At 41.5% G+C, this 18,942-nt stretch overlaps 1 protein-coding gene across 1 annotated transcript in view; it reads left to right on the top strand.

Moving 5' to 3' along the window:
• Positions 1 to 18,209, top strand: part of blmh (bleomycin hydrolase) — an 84,968-nt gene extending 66,759 nt beyond the window's left edge. The window contains exon 12 of the mRNA XM_048612445.1: positions 17,995 to 18,209. Coding sequence (XP_048468402.1) covers positions 17,995 to 18,143 — 149 coding nt within the window. The 3' untranslated portion in view covers positions 18,144 to 18,209. The remainder of the gene's footprint in view (positions 1 to 17,994) is intronic.
• Positions 18,210 to 18,942: the final 733 nt, after the last annotated feature.

The following is an 18,942-nucleotide window of genomic DNA, read 5'->3' as shown; positions in this document are numbered from 1 at the left end:
AGGAGTGGGGGGATGAGATTCAGGGAAGAATGGCAGCACAATGACATTACTTAAAATCAAGTAACCACTCCACATGCAGAGCAATTAGTGTCAGTTCTCATTGTGTCGGAGTGTTTGTAATAAACTTAGAGAGTTGTGGCAGCCTATTAAAAGTACAAATCATTTTGAGACAACAAGGTGCAGGGCTGGATGAACACAGCAGGCCAAGCAGCATCATAGGAGCAGAGAGGCTGACATTTCGGGCCTAGACCCTTCATCAGAAATGGGGGAGGGGAAGGGGGTTCTGAACTAAATAGGGAGAGAGTGGGAGGCGGATAGAAGATGGATAGAGGAGAGGATAGGTGGAGAGGAAACAAACAGGTCGAAGAGGCGGGGATGGGGCCAGTAAAGGTAAGTGTAGGTGGGGAGTTAGGGAGGGGATAGGTCGGTCCAGGGAGGACGGACAGGTCAAGGGAGTGGGATGAGGTTAGTCGGTAGGAGATGGAGGTGCGGCTTGAGGTGGGAGGAGGGGATAGGTGGGAGGAAGAACAGGTTAGGGAGGCAGGGACGAGCTGGACTGGTTTTGGGATGCGGTAGGGGGAGGGGAGATTTTGAAGCTTGTGAAATCCACATTGATACCTTTGGACGCTTGTTCAAATATTTACCATTCGATCAACTGTCAGATTACTAGTGTGTGCCTTGTTCATATGGTCCTGTAGAAAATTTCACACAGAGACTGTAGAATGTTAAGCAACATAGCCAAAACATGAGAATATAAGTCAAGGGAGGTCATGATCAAACTGTACCGCACTCTAGTCAAACTAAACTTTGAGTACTGTGTACAGTTCTGGTCAGTGAGAAACAAGGACGATATTCAAGTCCTGGCAGAATTTCGAGATTGATTCCTAGTAACAAGTCTGAGTTATGAGGAAAGGTAAGAGAGACATGGACTTTATGTTCAGGACAGTAAAGACATGGAGCTTTACACTCTGGACAGCAAGCATCTGCAACAGTCAATACCGTGAGTGTAGGATAAAGGGACACAGAAATACATTAATAACAGTAACTTTAGGACTGATTTCAGAAGGTTCGTCATCATGTGTATTATCAGTCCTTGAAAGAGGCTTCTGTGCAAAGTAATAGGGGCAAATGTCCCTGGATCGATCAATCAATTAAATGGGAAACATATGTTAGTCACTGGCAGCTGAATTAAAATGATCCAAATAGCCTTAGCTCAACCATGGGTATCTTACATTTTTGTGGAAACTAATCCATTTGTAATTGTGATTTAACACTGAGTGTAAATATCAGTATCAGAAATAAGGCGGATGAACTTAGAGCATGGGTCAGTACTTAGAACTACGATGTTGTGGCCATTACAGAAACTTGGGTAACTCAGGGACAGGAATGGTTGTTGGAAGTTCTGGGATTTAGATGCTTTAAAAGAAATAGGGAGGGTGGAAAAAGAGGTGGGGGAGTGGCATTGCTAGTCAGGGCTAGTATAGCAGCTACTGAAAGGCAGTTCGAGAATGATATGTCTACAGAGTCGTTTGGGTTGAGGTCAGGAACAAGAAAGGAGCAGTCACTTTGTTGGGGTTTTTTTTACAGACCCCCTAATAGTTGCAGAGAAGTGGAGGAGCGGATTGGGAGGCAGATACTGGAAAGGTGCAGAAGTCACAGTGTTGTAGTCATGGGTGACTTCAACTTTCCAAATATTGATTGGAAACATTTTAGTTGTGGTTGTTTAGATGGAGCAGATTTTGTCCAGTGCGTTCAGGAAGGATTCCTGACACAGTATGCAGATAGACCAACACGAGGAGAGGTCACTTTGAATTTGGTGCTTGGCAATGAACCGGGCCAAGTGTTAGACCTGTTGGTAGGAGAGCATTTTGGCAGTAGCGATCATAACTCTGTTACTTTTACAATAGTCATGGAAAAGGATAGGTACATACAGCAGGGTAAGGTTTATAACTGGGGGAAGGGTAATTACAATTCTGTTAGGCAAGAACTGGGTAACATAAAATGGGAACAGATGCTGTCAGGGAAGAGCACTATTGAAATGTGGAGATTGTTTAAGGAATGCATACTGTGTGTTTGTCCCTAGCAGGCAGGGAAGATGTGGTCGAGTGAGGGAGCCTTGGTTCTCAAGAGAGGTCGAATGACTGGTTAAGAGGAAGAAGGATGCTTATATAAGGTTTAGGAAACAAGGAACAGAAAAGGCTCTAGAGGGATACAAATTATCCAGGAAGCAGCTGAAAAAAGGGCTTAGGAGAGCTATAAGGGGGCATGAGAAAACCTTGGCAGATAGGATCAAGGAAAACTCCAAGGCTTTTTACATGTACATGAGGAATAAGAGAATGACGAGAGAAAGGGTAGGGCCGATCAAGGCTTGTAAAGGGAATTTGTGCACGGAGCCTAAAGAGATAGGAGATGTCCTTAATGAATACTTTTCTTTGGTATTCACAACTGAGAGGGACCTAGTTGTAGAGAAGGACTGTGTGAAACAGGCTGGTAAGCTAGAGGAGGTCGGTGTTAGTAAGGAAGATGTACTAGGAATTTTGAGGAAGTTGAAGATAGATAAGTCCCCCGGGCCTGATGGGATTTATCCAAGGATTCTATGGGAAGCGAGGGACGAGATCGCAGGGCCTTTGGTGATGATCTTTTTGCCCTCACTGTCCACGGTATAGTGCCGGAAGATTGGAGAGAGGCAAGCGTCATTCCCTTGTTCAAAAAAGGGAACAGGGATAACCCCAGAAAATTACAGGCCAGTTAGTCTTACGTTAGTGGTGGGCAAATTATTGGAAAGGGCTCCGAGAGACAGGATTTATGATCACTTGGAAAGGCACAGTTTGATTTGTGATAGTCAGCATGGATTTGAGAGGGGTAGATCATGCCTCACAAACCTTATTGAATTCTTTGAAGAGGTGACCAAACACGTGGATGAAGGTGGAGCAGTGGATGTAGTATACATGGATTTAAGTAAGGTGTTGATAAGGTTCCCCATGGTAGGCGCATGCAGAAGGTAAGGAGGCATGGGATCGCGGGAAATGTGGCAGATTGGATTCAGAATTGGCTGACCCTTAGAAGACAAAGGGTGGTAGTGGATAGAAAATATTCAACATGGTGCTGAGTTAAGAGTGGTGTACCACAAGGATCTGTTCTGGGTCCTCTTCTATTTGTGATTTTTGTAAATGATTTGGATGAAGAAGTGGAAGGGTGGATTAGTAAGTTTGCAGATGGGTGGGTCGAGTTGTGAATAGTGCGGAGGGCTGTTCTAGGTTACAAAGCGACATTGATAGGATGCAGAGCTGGGCTGAGAAGTGGCAGATAGAGTTTAACCCTGAAAAGTGTGAGGTGATTCATTTTGGAGGGACAAACTTGAAAGCAGAATATCGGGTCAATAGGAAGATTCTTGACAGTTTGGAGGAGCAGAGGGTTCATGTTCACAGTTCCCTGAAAGCTGCCACCCAGGTGGATAGAGTTGTTAAGATGGTGTACGGTGTGTTAGCTTTCATTAATAGAGGGATTGAGTTCAAGAGCCGTGAAATTATGCTCCAGCTATACAAAACCCTGGTTCGGCCACATCTGGAGTATTGAGTCCAGTTCTGGTCGCCTCATTACAGGAAAGATGTGGAAGCGTTGGAAAAGGCGCAGAGGAGATTTACCAGGATGTTGCCTGGAATGGAGGGAAGGTCTTACAAGGAAAGGTTGAGAGAGCTAGGGCTTTTCTCTTTAGAACGACGAAGGATGAGAGGTGACTTGATAGAGGTGTACAAAATGATCAGAGGTATAGATAGAGTAGACATCCAGAGACTTTTTCCTAGGGTGGAGGTAGCTATTACGAGGGGGCATAGTTTTAAAGTGAGTGGAGGTAGATATCGGGGAGACGTCAGAGGTAGGTTCTTTACTCAGAGAGTGGTCGGGGCGTGGAATGCATTGCCGGAGAGGGTAATGGAGTCGGCCTCATTAGGGGCATTTAAGGGCTATTAGCTAGGCATATGGATGATAGTATAAGGTAGGGGTGGAGGCTAGATAGACCTTAGGATTAGGGTAAAAGTTCGACACAACATTGTGGGCCGAAGGACCTGTACTGTGCTGTACTGTTCTATGTTCTATGTTATGTGTTCTATGTAAACTTTAACTGAGTAAAGATCAGAGGGTCGAGATAATTCAGTGAGGATAAGGAGACATAATTCACTCCCCATTTTAGAATTATACGTTGTGTATTTTTATATTCAAATTATAAATGACATTGTTCACATTGATAATGGAAATTGTTTAAGTGAACTTCTCATGCTACAATTAGACCGTCTGTCATTGGTACTGTAATGCTTCCAATGACAGGGTGTAATATGGGTATGACAATTGTATAAAGTCAGTTTCCATTATAGATATAGAGAGTATGCTAATTAATACTGGAAAATAAGGGAATGGTGAATACTTTACATTTGTCATCATTGTTGAGGATACAAATAACATCCCAGAAATAAATGTGAATCAAGAGGTGAGAGAGCGCAGAACGCAAATCAATTAAGCAAGGGAAGGGTAGAGAAAAATGTTATTTGAATTATAAGTTCCCAGGCCCTGATTGGCTTCATTCTCAGTTTGGAAAAAAGGTGGCTGCCAAAATAGTAGATGCATTGGTTTGAATTTTCCAAAATGTTTCTAGATTCTGTAAATGTCCCACATTTGGAAAATGACAAATGCGACTCCTCTTTTCAAGAAAGGGGGAGGCAGAAATCGGGAAAACACAAGCCATTTGGCTTAAGATCTGTCCTAAGGAAAATGCTGGAATCTTTTATTAATGAATATAGCAGGGCACTTAGAAAATTATGAATGTAATCAGGCAGAATCTGATTTTGTTGTGGTTTGATTGTTTTTTGAAATTTGACAAACTTACTGAAGTTTTATTTTTTGAGGAATTAACAAGCAATATGGGTAATGGGGAACTTAGATTTCCAGAAGGTATTTGACACAATGTCACATAAAGGTCATTACGTAAAATAAGCTCATGCAGTAATTGATAACATAATGCTGTGGATGGAAGCTCGATTAGCTGTCAGGAAACAGAGACACCAGGTTATAGTCCAACCGGCTTATTTGAAATTACAAGCTTTCAGAGTGCAGCCCCTTCATCAAGTGTGGTGAGAGGAGATGAGCACGCAATCACAGAGTTTATAGGCGGAGGGATGAAGAGCAGAGAGATCAAAGGATCATACAACTGGTGTGCGTGGAGTGAACAAACCCAAAATGGCTGACTGACTGCCTCCTGTTGAATCTTTAATCATTTCATACATCCCTGTTGTGCTCCGAAAGCTTGTGATTTCAAATAAACCTGTTGGACGTAGGTTGTGAAGAGGACATAATGAATCTGCAAAAGGACGTAATATGTTAAAGGTGGGCAAAAATTTAGCAGATGGAATATAATGTAGCTATAATAAAATAGGACTAAGAGGAAATCCATAGGAAAAGAACGGGGTCCGACCTGGCTCCTGGGAAAGAAAGAAGGTGCCTCAGACTGAACTGCTTTACAGCAAAGTTCTGCAAAGGTGAAGAAAACTGGACATGATTCAGGGCCCAGCAGGGGGCAGTAGAATCCAAAAGGGTTGGGATAAACCCTGGTTAAACGCTCAGAACCCAGACCATAAATGATGGAAGGGACTGTAGGAACTTTGAGTCAAAGGGAGTAAACCTTAAGTTGAATTGACAGACCGCCTTCTTAGCCGAGTGGAATGGGAGTTCTGAGGGTTTTCATATCGACAGGTCAGTGGTGAATGATCCACCACCCAGTCAAATACAGCCAAATACAGCCTATGGCAAAAGTAGCAGAGATTGAAAGAGATGCAGCCAAAATATGGCCAGCAGAGTCATCTCCAGAAATAGCAAGGGATGCAGCAGGAAGTTCACAAACCAGGCAGAGGATTGTGGATGAAAAGAAGCCCATTCCCTCAATGGCCCAGTGAGAAGTCAAGCTAACCAGAATCTTCTCTCATGTAGACAAGGTGAGAGTGAGAGAGATGCCTCACTTGGTTGAAAACCTGTAGAGCAGTACAACAGGGAAAGGACAGTTATCTGAGGGCAGCAGTGTCCAAATTTCTCTCCGAAGCCACATAGAAGGTTAACTGTACTGACGTTCAACCACACCAACTTTTACCTAGTTCTTTTCCCTGGTGTGGGTGAGTTCAAAACTAGGGGGCATATTTTTTAAAATGAGAGGAGAACGATTTATAAAGGACATGAGAGGCGACTTTTTTACACAGAGAGTGATTTTTGTGTGGAATGAACTGCTAGAGGGAAGTGGTGGGTGCAGGTACAGTTACAACGTTTAAAAGACATTTGGAAGAGTACATGAATAGGAACAGTTTGGAGGGATGAGCCAAATGCAGGCCTGTGGGACTATTTTGGTTTGGGATTATTGTCAGTGTGGACTAGTTGGACCAAAAGGTCTATTTCCACGCTGTATGACTCTATAACTGCCACCAGTATAGTTCAAGTGTAAGTATCTCTGAATTAAACACAGATCACTCTCTTCCCACCTCCGGGCTCTTGTCTGCACTTATTCCAGCCTAAACCTTGCAGCTCAGTTTCCCAAGGAACAGAAGGGATCCAAAGATCTCCACAGAATCCTGAAACCAATACATTACTCCCATGACCACCCCAAACATAAAGGTTATCAGAGAACCTAACATTAGATTACCAAGCACCGCGATAGGGACGCAGTGCTGAAACAGTTAATAAATGTTTATAGTTTCCCTCCATAAGCAGTCAGGGAAATTTTCAGATTAGAAGTTATCTCTCTCTCAAAAGCACCCCTTAAGGGAAGTAAGTCAGAACTTTACAAAATCTCCAGAGTTGGAAACTTCTTCAGATGGTTCCAGATGGCAGGGAATCGCCTAACAGCAAGTTTCAACTTCATGGGAAATTTGCATGGAGTCAGCTGCACAGGGACATAGTTGCATCAGGACTTCCACCCATCCCAATGTGTTCCATGGAACATGGTGGTGTTAGTAGCAATGGATGGGGCCAGTACTCCAAAGAAAATAATACTGAGTGCATTGACACTGTTTGCACTATTCAACACTAACCCATTCCAAAAAAAAGTCCAATTGTAATAAAATGGCTGAAGTGTGCCATATAGTTTATGTACACCAAGTGCATTAGTTTCATTGTTGAATTGATTATTTCAGCCTGCCAACTACATAAATAACTCCAAATACAATTGTTGTCAATGATATCAGAGAGCTTACAGCTATGATTTATAAACCAATTAATTATTTTTTGACGGTTTCTTCATTTGATTCATAATCTGTTGCATTATGGAGGAACTAGATCTTAAACAGTAGATAGTCAATTGTTTAGTCTGGGAATTAGTTTGTTTGTATGTTGGAATAGCTTGGATCATTACTGTCAAACTTGATAAATGCTCTACTATTAAGTTATTTAATTACAATGCGGAGAAAACCCAAATGCTGGAGAATTTGTGCAAAAACTCTTGCTATTTTCCATAGATAACTTATGACAGAGTTATGGTTCATGGTCCAAGCAAAAATAGAACTGTTACTTCCAAGCAGTCTTAGAATTAAGTTTTGAACATTAATTAAACATAACTAACAAGCACTTTGTTATTTCACAAGATTAAAAGAACATAAAAATCCAAAAATTTGCAAGTGTCTCAGTTGGACTCTTTGAGCCCAGTGCCTTGCACTCCTTTTGACATAAGAATATTAGAATATTATGGCTCAGAGTCAACAGGTAACATTTACATTTAAAATGATCCATTTTTCAGCTCTAACCTCATATTTCAGTCATGCAAAAAACCCATTTCATCTATAGAGACCTCTCTAGACAGTGCGTGATTATGCCAGCATGGACTGTCAGCGTATGTGATTTAATTAGGTGCCTGCTGTAGCTCAGTTGATAACTTGTTCAGCTCTGAGCAAGGAAAGTTCAAGTCCCACTCTAGTACTTGAGCACAAGAATCAAAGCTGACTCTAAAGTTAGTTGGAGATGCTATCTTGTAGGACAGTCCCATTGCATCATTTCAAAAAAGAGAAGTTATTCTTGGTGTTCTGGTTAATATTTCAACAAGAATCAACATCATCCAAACAAAATTGGTCATTATCACCTTGCTGTTCGTGGGACTTTGCTGTGTGCAATTTGGCTGCTGCATTTCCTACATCACAGCAGTAACTACACTTCAAATTGTTCCAATACCTGTGCTTATGAAAGGTATAAAAATGGAAGATCTTTATACTAGTCCCATTTTTCAGGAGACGATAATTTCCTTCTCCAAATCTCTCTAAATAGCTACCAATCCAACTCCTTTTCAAAGGTGCGACTGTGTTTCAATAAACTACTTTCTCTGCAAATATATTATGCATACCCATGACCTTGTGGGAAATTTTATTTTCCTACTCAAGTATTGCTCAGAACTCTTCTAATTGTATGGTCTGAATATGCTCGAATTTATTTTTCACCAATAATATCACAAGCATAAAACTAATGAGAAACAAATCAGTTTTGAAATTGAAAAATAGGCTTTACAGATTTGCAAACAGGCACTATTTAATTATTTTTTTGGCAAGTGGTTTGATAATTAGCAGTAAAAATGATATTGAAATAGATTCTAAACAGGTGCTGTAACAAAGTTTTGAAAATATGTAATGTTTGAAAATATTCCCTTTGCAGTCAAAAGTGTTCTAAGTAGAAAAACAGTAAAATAAATACGTGGAGCCAACCGTAAAACCATCAGAAGCTGTTCTGAATGGATTCCATTGGTACAGTAGTAGCTTTGTGTGAATAAACTGTAACTTCTGGAAAGCTGGAAGATTTTATTTAACAATATATAATACATTTTGTTCACATTGCACTGTAAAAGCTGACACCAATTGTATAATAAATGTGTGCCGTTTACATAGCTGGAGTATTAACTGAGAGAACAGATGCAGGAATGTTGGCTTCAGAATCACAACTGGCCCTGTTTTCAATTTTTGGCAAACCTACATAGGAATTGACAACAAAAGCCAACTCCAGATGAGAACTACTCTGTTTTTAGAAAGCCGCAAAATTACACTTTCTCCGTAGTGTAAAAATATTAACCGTGCGCTGAAACTAAAATAGAAAGCTATTACTTATGCAATGAGCTGCAATTAAGTTGTGATAAAAAGTATTTTCCTATTTTAAAATGGCTGGTCAGATAGTCACTTTTAAAATTGATTTTAGAAATACTTCTGTAGATTACAAAGTTATTTAGTTATGTAATAGAAGAATATCAGAAGGATGCTATTAAACTGGAAAGGTGCAAAAATGATTTACAAGAATGTTAGTGAGACTGGAGGGTTTGAGTTATAATGAGGGGTTGGATAGGCTGGGGCTATTTTCCCTGGAGTGTAGGAGGCTGAGGGGTGACCATATAGAGGTTTATAAAATCATGAGGGGCATGGATAGGGTGAATGGCCCAAGGTCTTTTCCCAAGGTGTACAGGAGTCCAAAACTAGAGGGCAACGGTTTAAAGTGAGAGGGGAAATATTTAAAAGGGACCTAAGGGGCAACATTTTCACGCAGAGGGTGTTGCACGTATGGAATGAGCTGCCAGTGGAAGTGGTGGAGGCTGGTACAGTAACGACATTTAAAAGGCATCTGGATGGGTATATGAATAGGAAGGGTTTAGAGGGATACGGGCCAAATGCTGGGACTAGTTCAGTTTAGGAAATCTAGTCAGAATGGACAAGTTGGGCCAAAGGGCCTGTTTCTATACTGTATACCTGTAAGACTCAAAGATCCCTTTCTCAAACTTTCAGGTTGTGCAAAATTGGTGTAAAATCTGCTAGTTTATCTATCTTTATACCTGATGTACAGAATTTTCTTACATTTCTGTAGTGTAGTGGTTATCATGTTCACCTAACACATGAAAGGTCCCCGGTTTGAAACCGAGCAGAAACAGCAGCCTGCTTTCGTTAATTTTTGCCTGTCTCTGTGATGCAATAGGTTAGAGCGCTCAGCTGTTAACCGGAAGTTTCGTGGTTCGAAAGCGCCCAGAGACGAAGGGCTTCCTTATTTTAAGGGTGGCACGGTGGTTCAGTGGTTAGTACTGTTGCCTCACAGTGCCAGGGACTGGGTTCGATTCCAACTTCGGGCAACCGTCTGTGTGGAGTTTGCACATTCTCCCCGTATCTGTGTGAGTTTCCTCGAGGTGATCCAGTTTCCTCCCACAGGCCAAAGATGTGCAGGCTAGGTGGATTGACCATGCTAAATTGCCCATAGTGTCCAGGGATGTGTAGGTTAGGTGCATTAGCAATGGAAAATGCAGGGTTATGGGGATAGTGGATGGGATTCTCTTTGGTGGGTTGGTGTGGAAGTGTTGGGCCGAGTGGCCTGTTTCCACACTGTAGGGATTCTATTCTATTCTAACTGTTTTTATTCTTCTTATTGTTAAGGTACTGATCTTGCTGTGAGGTTTAGTTTATTCATTGCATCTATTTTTACTGATCTGGTGTTGTGCTTTTATTTATTTCTGAGTGAAACTTTTGATTTTCGTATTTTTTTAATGCACTCAGTGTTAGCCTTCTCATTTTGCAAGCTCTGCTTCATTTGCACATGCTGGTACCCCTTTCGATAATCAGTCTAATTCAGCTCACAACACAACTTCTTCAACAGGGTGACTCGCGGTTTCTGTGCCAAGTCATAGTGAATAACCCGGAGTTCCGATTTAATTTTGTTCCTAGCGATCTTTGAGCTGATGGATCCAAACAAAGGAGGTCAAATTGTTGTTAAGTTCCATTTCCACACACAAACATGGAGTATATTTTATTAGTTTAAAACCTGTTATGAACGTAGAATGCCACAAAGATAACACTAACCACATCCTCCACCCCCCGCCAAGTTATTCCACTGACAGGGAAAAGGCCGAACATGCGTACAATCAACATTTGATCAGATACAAATGACAAAATGTGATAAATTTCAAGAAGGTGATGCATAAACCTTGGCAGACAGGACAGTAGAAGAGTATCAGAATAAACTGTAATATGAAAACTATAATTATCTGCTGAAAGTACTCAGTTTTTTCACAGAATTCACACATTCACAGCTTTACCCCATAAGCATGTAGTTCAGAATAATGCCAACAGCCCAGGTTTGATTCCTTTCTGACCGAGGTAGATTGGGGACCTCCCTCATCCTATTGCAGTGAGAGTGGAAGGCAATGGCAAGTCGGCACTCACAAAACTTACAAAGGAAAATGTACTCTTACAGCAAACAATGAACTGAGCACATGTGGAAAAGAGTCCAGTACCCCTAAAGACTAAGAGATATTGGGAAGCTGTCAGAACTCTGGTAGCTAGATGTTAAGGATAGAATATTAGAGTCTCATCTTCATTCACTTACCAGCTTTTATTTACTGGATCACACATTTAATAGAATGCACCACCAACACAACATTTTTTTCAACCTGAGCCTTTGTAAATGAGAACAGTTAAGTCCCCAGTTATTTCTTGTTACCTGAATACTATTAATGGATAATGTGACGAATGGACACCCAGCTCTTGTTAATTGTCTAAGTGTGTCTTATGATGTATCCTTGGCAAGGGAACCAGGTGATGTGCTACACTGCAACTTGCTGTATATTGAGATCTATATTTTAGGTTTAAGGATATTTACTAGAATTCTGTTCTGAATTGACTACAGGTCTTGTGGTTCTTTTCATTCTTTCATTCTCCTGGACTTAGAAATAAACAGTTGGAGAATGGTTTATGTGGTTGCATGAACTAGTAGGATGATAAAACAGCCTGATGATTGTCTTACTTCCTTTTTCATAGTTTGAATTTATAAAGAGGCATTGAGTATAATAGTTGGGATTCAGGGGCTTGTTGAACTTTACATTGTCACTACTGTACATACTAGTCCAAAGCTGTCTCATGACCATGATAACCAGCCATTACTTTGCCCATATGAAAGCTACTTAAAATAGTTTCCAAAGTACAGCTGATTCTAGTGACCATTGTTAGTTTGTTAAGCAAAAATACAACAGCCTTGAAGTAGGTTCATCAAGCTTCAGAGTGTACTGTCTTATAGATCACCTTTTAATGCACAATCTTTGTTCAAATATTAACATCAAATGTTGTGTAAGCCGTATTGCGTTTAGTATTGATCTACTTAGTTAGTGAGCCGATGATTATTACATATAAGTACTTTGTAAGAAGAGAAATATGATCAGGGTTTAAGTGATAAACCTTTGGGTCATTAGTATGTTAAGCTGGACATTGAATAAGGGTTAATGGAAATCCCAATGTAGAACGAGCATTCTCCCCTCAACTGATCGGTCATTCAGGTCATTGCTGTTTACAGGATACTGCAGTTTTCTGCGGAATTACAAAACCTAATTAATTTCAAGACAGTCTAATGTAGTTGAAATATTTTGGAAAATTTGAGGAACATAATGAGGAGCTACATAACTACTTTTTGTTGCTTTGTGTAGACAAAGCCAGAAGCAGGTTTAGTGTCTAGTTCCATCAAATTGTTCATATACTTTTACACAACTCAGACAGCATTCGAGCAAAATTATCCAGAAAAAAAAAGTAAAGCCCTAATGCAGGCTGAAGCCTGAGTACTGTGGTAGAATTATATCGTGGAAGGATTGATTTTAATAGTCTACAGTCTTATAAAATGTTGACTTTCTAAAGATAGGGCGCTTTCATTAGACAGTAGTAAAATTGCGATGTGGACGAGTCAGGCAGCAGATGTGAAATTTTTAATAAATCAGATTTGATTGGTCTAGTACATAAAAAGACTAAAACATACTTGCCACAGGGGATCTGTGGACCTTTTCCTTATTTTGGCGATACAGAGGGGATTTTTACACTCATTGAAGTAGTGATATGCAAACAACAAAGTTTACATGTAAAATAAAAACAGGAAGTTGCTGGAGAAACTCAGCAGTTCTTGCAGCATCTGTAGAGAAAAACAGTTAATGTTTTGAGTCTGATATGCCTCCTGTTTGGAACGCACATACATGTATCTAAGTTTTAAAGCACATTGGTCATTAGGCAAATGATAATTTGTGTTTCTGAAGAAAAACTATAAAACAAGAGAAAAGGCTGCAGAGATAGTAGGAACTGCAGATTCTGGAGAATCTGAGATAACAAGGTGTAGAGCTGGATGAACACAGCAGGCCAAGCAGCATCAGAGGAGCAGGAAGGCTGACGTTTCGGGCCTAGACCCTTCTTCCGAAATGGGGGAGGGGAAGGGGGTTCTGAAATAAATAGGGAGAGAGGGGGAGGCGGATAGAAGAGGGATGGAGGAGAGGATAGGTGGAGAGGAAACAGACAGGTCGAAGAGGTGGGGATGGAGCCAGTAAAGGTGAGTGTAGGTGGGGAGTTAGGGAGGGGATAGGTCAGTCCAGGGAGGACAGACAGGTCAAGGGGGCAGGATGAGGTTAGTAGGTAGGAGATGGGGTGGGGCTTGAGGTGGGAGGAGGGGATAGGTGGGAGGAAGGACAGGTTAGGGAGGCGGGGACGAGCTGGGCTGGTTTTTGGAAGGGTTGGGGGAGGGGAGATTTTGAAGCTTGTGAAGTCCACATTGATACCATTGGGCTGCAGGGTTCCCAAGCGGAATATGAGTTGCTGTTCCTGCAACCTTCGGGTGGCATCGTTGTGGCACTGTAGGAGGCCCAGGATGGACATGTCGTCTGAGGAATGGGAGGGGGAGTTGAAATGGTTCGCGACTGGGAGGTGCAGTTGGTTAGTGCAAACTGAGCGTAGGTGTTCTGCAAAGCGGTCCCCAAGCCTCCGCTTGGTTTCCCCGATGTAGAGGAGGCCACAACGGGAACAGCGGATGCAGTATACCACATTAGCAGATGTGCAGGTGAACGTCTGCTTGATGTGGAAAGTCTTCTTGGAGCCTGGGATGGGGGTGAGGGGGGAGGTGTAGACATTTTTCCCTCCCCACCCTTATCTGCTTTCCGAGGGACCACTCTCTGCATGACTCCCTTGTCCGCTCCACACTCCCCTCCAGCCCCACCATACCCGGCACTTTTCCCTGCAACCGCAGGAACTGCTACACCTGCCCCCATACCTCCTCCCTCACCCCATCCCAGGCCCCAAGAAGACTTTCCACATCAAGCAGATGTTCACCTGCACATCTGCTAATGTGGTTTACTGCATCCGCTGTTCCTGTTGTGGCCTCCTCTACATCGGGGAAACCAAGCGGAGGCTTGGGGACCGCTTTGCAGAACACCTACGCTCCGTTCGCAATAAACAACTGCACCTCCCAGTCGCGAACCATTTCAACTCCCCCTCCCATTCCTCAGCCGACATGTCTATCCTGGGCTTCCTGCAGTGCCACAACGATGCCACCCGAAGGTTGCAGGAACAGCAACTCATATTCCGCTTGGGAACCCTGCAGCCCAATGGTATCAATGTGGACTTCACAAGCTTCAAAATCTCCCCTCCCCCTACCGCATCCCAAAACCAGCCCAGCTCGTCCCCGCCTCCCTAACCTGTCCTTCCTCCCACCTATCCCCTCCTCCCACCTCAAGCCCCACCCCATCTCCTACCTACTAACCTCATCCTGCCCCCTTGACCTGTCTGTCCTCCCTGGACTGACCTATCTCCTCCCTACCTCCCCACCTGCACTCACCTTCACTGGCTCCATCCCCGCCTCTTTGACCTGTCTGTCTCCTCTCCACCTATCTTCTCCTCTATCCATCTTCTATCCGCCTCCCCCTCTCTCCCTATTTATTTCAGAACCCCCTTCCCCTCCCCCATTTCGGAAGAAGGGTCTAGGCCCGAAATGTCAGCTTTCCTGCTCCTCTGATGCTGCCTGGCCTGCTGTGTTCATCCAGCTCTACACCTTGTTATCTCAGAAAAGGCTGCAGCCTGACTTTAGGAGGTAATATTAAACTCTACATCATGCGAATGCCGTATAAAAAATTTAAATCCTCCTTTTTGTTTTGAGGATTGCAATGCCTTTTACAAACAAGAAACAGTATTAAATTTTCCAGTTAAATTTATTCATTTAATTCATTTATTTATATCAGAGAGTTGGAGGTAGGGTCCAAATCTAATGCGCCAAATTTGCAGATGACCCAAAGCTAAGTGGGAATATGTGTTGTGAGGAAATTGTAAAGTGGCTTAGCTAGATTTGGAGAGGTTTAATGAATGGGCAAGAACATAGCATATAAAGTGGAAAAATGTGAAGGTATCCACTCTGGTAGTAGAAACAAATGTGCAAAATATTTCCAAATGATAAGAGGCTGGAAAGTGCAGATGTACAAAGGGACCTAAGTGTCCTTGTCAGTAAGTCACTGAAGGCTAACAAGAGGTGCAGCAAACTATTCAGAAGTCTAATGGAATGGTAGCCTTGATTGCAAGAGGATTTGAGTATGAGTCGTGAAGTCTTACTTCAGTTATATAGGAGCTTGGTTAGACTGTATCTGGAGTACTGTGTGCAGTTTTGGTCTCCCTATCTCAAAAAAGATATTATTGCCATAGAGAGAGTGCAGCAAATGTTCAACAGACTTGTTCCTGGGATGGTGAAACTGTTCTATGTAGAGAAATTGGGCAAACTGGATCTGTTTTGATCTGTATTGAAGAATGCGAGATAATCTCATTGAAACCTACAAGCATGGACAGAATAGATGCAGGTGAGATATTTCCCTTGGCTGGAGAGTCTAAAACCCGGGGACACAGTTTATAAATAAGGGGGATATCACACAGCTCGGAGATGAGAAGAAATCTTTTTACTCGGCAATATTGAACCTTTGGAATTCTCTACCACAAGAGACCTGTGCAAGATCAGTCTTTGAGTACATTAAAGGTTGAGATTGAGAGATTCCCGATTACCAGTGAATGTACAGGGTCATGGAGATAAGGTGGGTAAAAGGCACTGAAGTGTTCCATCAGCCATGATCATACTGAATGGCAGGACAACCTCGATGGGCTGAATAGCCTACTCCTCTCTCTATGTTCACTGTTTAAATGGAGGGAGTTGAAAATAATTGTTTATAATCTGACAGGAAAACACAGATGAAATTTAGAGACATGAGAAATAGATAGAGTGTAGGCTTTGAATGGTCAGGACTGTAGGAAATAGGAGCAGAATTAACCATTAGTTGGATAATGGTAGATCTTCTATCTCAGTGTTAGTTTTTGACATTATCCATATATGCCTTGATGTATTTATATCTATCAAAATATATCGATTTCTATCTTATGCATACAGTAACTGAGCCTCCATAGCAATGTAGGATAGACAGCCTCAAAGATTCACCACACTCTGAGTGAAGAAATTGGATTATTCCTTGATCTGCTCTTGGTTCCAGCTCTCTGCTTATCACCCACCCCACCCCACCCCCACCCCCACCCCAATTCCTGCTTCCACTCATCAAGTCCTGTCAGAAATGAGATCTCCTTTTATTGTTCAAATAGAGGTCCAATTTCCTCAATCTCTCCTCACAGGCCAATTCCTCAATCCCAGGAGTCAGACAGTCTCATGAACTTTTGTTACAATCCCTCTATGGCAAATATATCCTTCTTTAGGTAAGGAGACCAAAACTGCACACAATACTCCAGCTGCAGTCTCACTAAGGCTTTATAAAATGGTAGCAAAACACCATTACTTCCATTCTCAAATCCTCGAGCAATAAACAGCAACACACCATTTACTTTCCTAACTACTTACTGCACCTTAGTGCTGTCTCTTCATAACATATGAACCAGGACACCCAAGTCCCATTTGGACATCAACACTTCCCAATCTTTCACCATTTGAGAAATACTATGTATTTCTGTCTTTCCTGCCGAAGTGAATAACTTCACATTTTTCCAATTGTGTTCCATCTGCCATGTTCTTGCCCACTCACTTAGTCTGTCTAAATCCCCTTGAAGCATCTTTGCGTCCTCCACACAACTCACATTCCCACCCAGTATTGTGTTGTCAGCAGACTTGGAAATATTATATCTGGCTCCCATATGCCAATAAATCATTGTTATTGTGAACAGCTGGGGGTCCCTGTCAAATTAGGTATTACCCATTTATTCCTACACTTTCTATCCATTAACCAGTCCTCAGTCCATGTCAGTATGTTACCCCTAATGTCATGTGCTTCAGTTTTTCTTACTAACCCCTTGTGTGGGTCTTATCAAATGCATTCTGAAAATCCAAATATGCCACATCCCACCCTTATCTATTCCACTAGTTTCAAATCCATCAAACTCCAATAAGTTTGTTAAACAGAGTTTCTCTTCCATTAGTCCATATTGCCTCTGCTGAATAAACTGTCATTATTTTTTATATATCTAGTTATCGCATGCTTTACAATAGATTCCTATATTTAGGGTCTGTTGTGGTGCATTTATAGTGTCTCTCGCCCTAAGCTAGGAGGCCCTGGTCCAAGTCCTACCTGCTCCAGATGCGTATCACAACACATCTCAACATGTTGATTAGAAATATTGAGATTCGAGCATTTTCCCTATCATTGATGTCAGGGTTATTGGTCTGTCAAATCCAGTTTTCTTTCTGCCTTATTTCAAAAATAGTGAGATTCCATGTGTTGCCTTCCAAACTGCAGGAACCATTGCAAAATCCATAGAATTTTGAAAGATGACCATTATCTCTATAACCATCTCTTTCAACTCCGTGGGATGTGGATTATCAAGTCCAGGGCCACCAAACTTCAGTCCCAGTAATTTATATACTATTACCTTTTAACTAATAATGGGTAATGATATGAGAGCAGCAAAATATACACATACTTAGGGTTTTTAATTAAGAGAACTTATATGAATGGGCAATCAACAAGTGGCATTTCAGGTGAAAAAGTGTAAACTAAGAAAAAAGGCAGAAAGTCAGACAGCAGGAAAAAATAGTCAATATTTCAACAGTATGAACATGTGAACATGATGAAATGAGTGTCCTATTAGATCAATGAATGTTAGGTTTTTTAACAATTTCCTGCAGGTTCACACAGCAAATAGTTGTCATGTCAGATGATTGATTAACTGCTTTTTGTTTTGGAAGGTTACCTGGTTTTATTGGACGATTGGTTCACTGAACACGTCTTCGAAGTGGTTGTGGACAAAAAGTACATATCAGCAGAGATTTTGAAAATAATGGAGCAGGAACCCAAAGTTCTACCAGCTTGGGATCCAATGGGCTGTCTAGCATGAACAACAAAGGTTTTATGTTCTTCAAGCAAAATTAAAGTTGTGAATAAAAATATATTCATTCCTACACTTAGCTGGATCTTATTTCTGACTATTGTGAGCTATCAGCATAAGATACGAAATTGCTGACTTTTGAAAGAAGTACTCCTCAGAAAAAAGACACATTTTTGCCTAAGCTTCTTAATCTTGCAATCATAAGAACCATTAACAAGAAGTACCAATATAAAGGGAAAACGATATACTGTTTGAGAGGAGAATGCTGGTCAATTGGCAAGTAGACACTGATTGTACAACGTTGCTGTGGGGATTGCACTGTTTTAATGATGACTGATAGTTAACTGCCAAGTGTAATTTACATTTTAAACCAAACAAGTTTACTCTGATAGGGCATTGACTCAACAAGAGAAATAAACCGAAGAATGGCTGTCACCTATTTCTGTTGAGTTGAAACAGATACAGTGTGTGTATGCATTTAAACTGCAAGACCCTGTGTATTAATACACTTACCTTTCAGTCTTCACAAGTGCACCACAGTGCGTGATTAATTGACAATCCTAGATTGTATCTTGCCTGTTGTAACACAGCAGCATATCCCTTCAGCTATTCACTGTAAGCAAGGTACTGACCACATCCAACCAGCAGATAAAACCCTAAAACAGTTTTCAACATTGGATATGATTCTGCACTGGATAACATTTACTAAATCATCCTGAGTGTGCAAGTGTTAAACTGACAGCCAATTTAGGATTGTCAGTCAGATCCGCATGCTGGAAGCTACATACATTAATGTATCTGCTCTTCA

The sequence above is a fragment of the Rhincodon typus genome, chromosome 26 (genome assembly GCF_021869965.1).
Source record: "Rhincodon typus isolate 14 chromosome 26, sRhiTyp1.1, whole genome shotgun sequence".
In the NCBI taxonomy this organism is placed as follows: Eukaryota; Metazoa; Chordata; class Chondrichthyes; order Orectolobiformes; family Rhincodontidae; genus Rhincodon; species Rhincodon typus.
The sequence above is the reverse complement of the archived record's forward strand: the minus strand, read 5'-3'. Positions and strand labels throughout refer to the sequence as shown.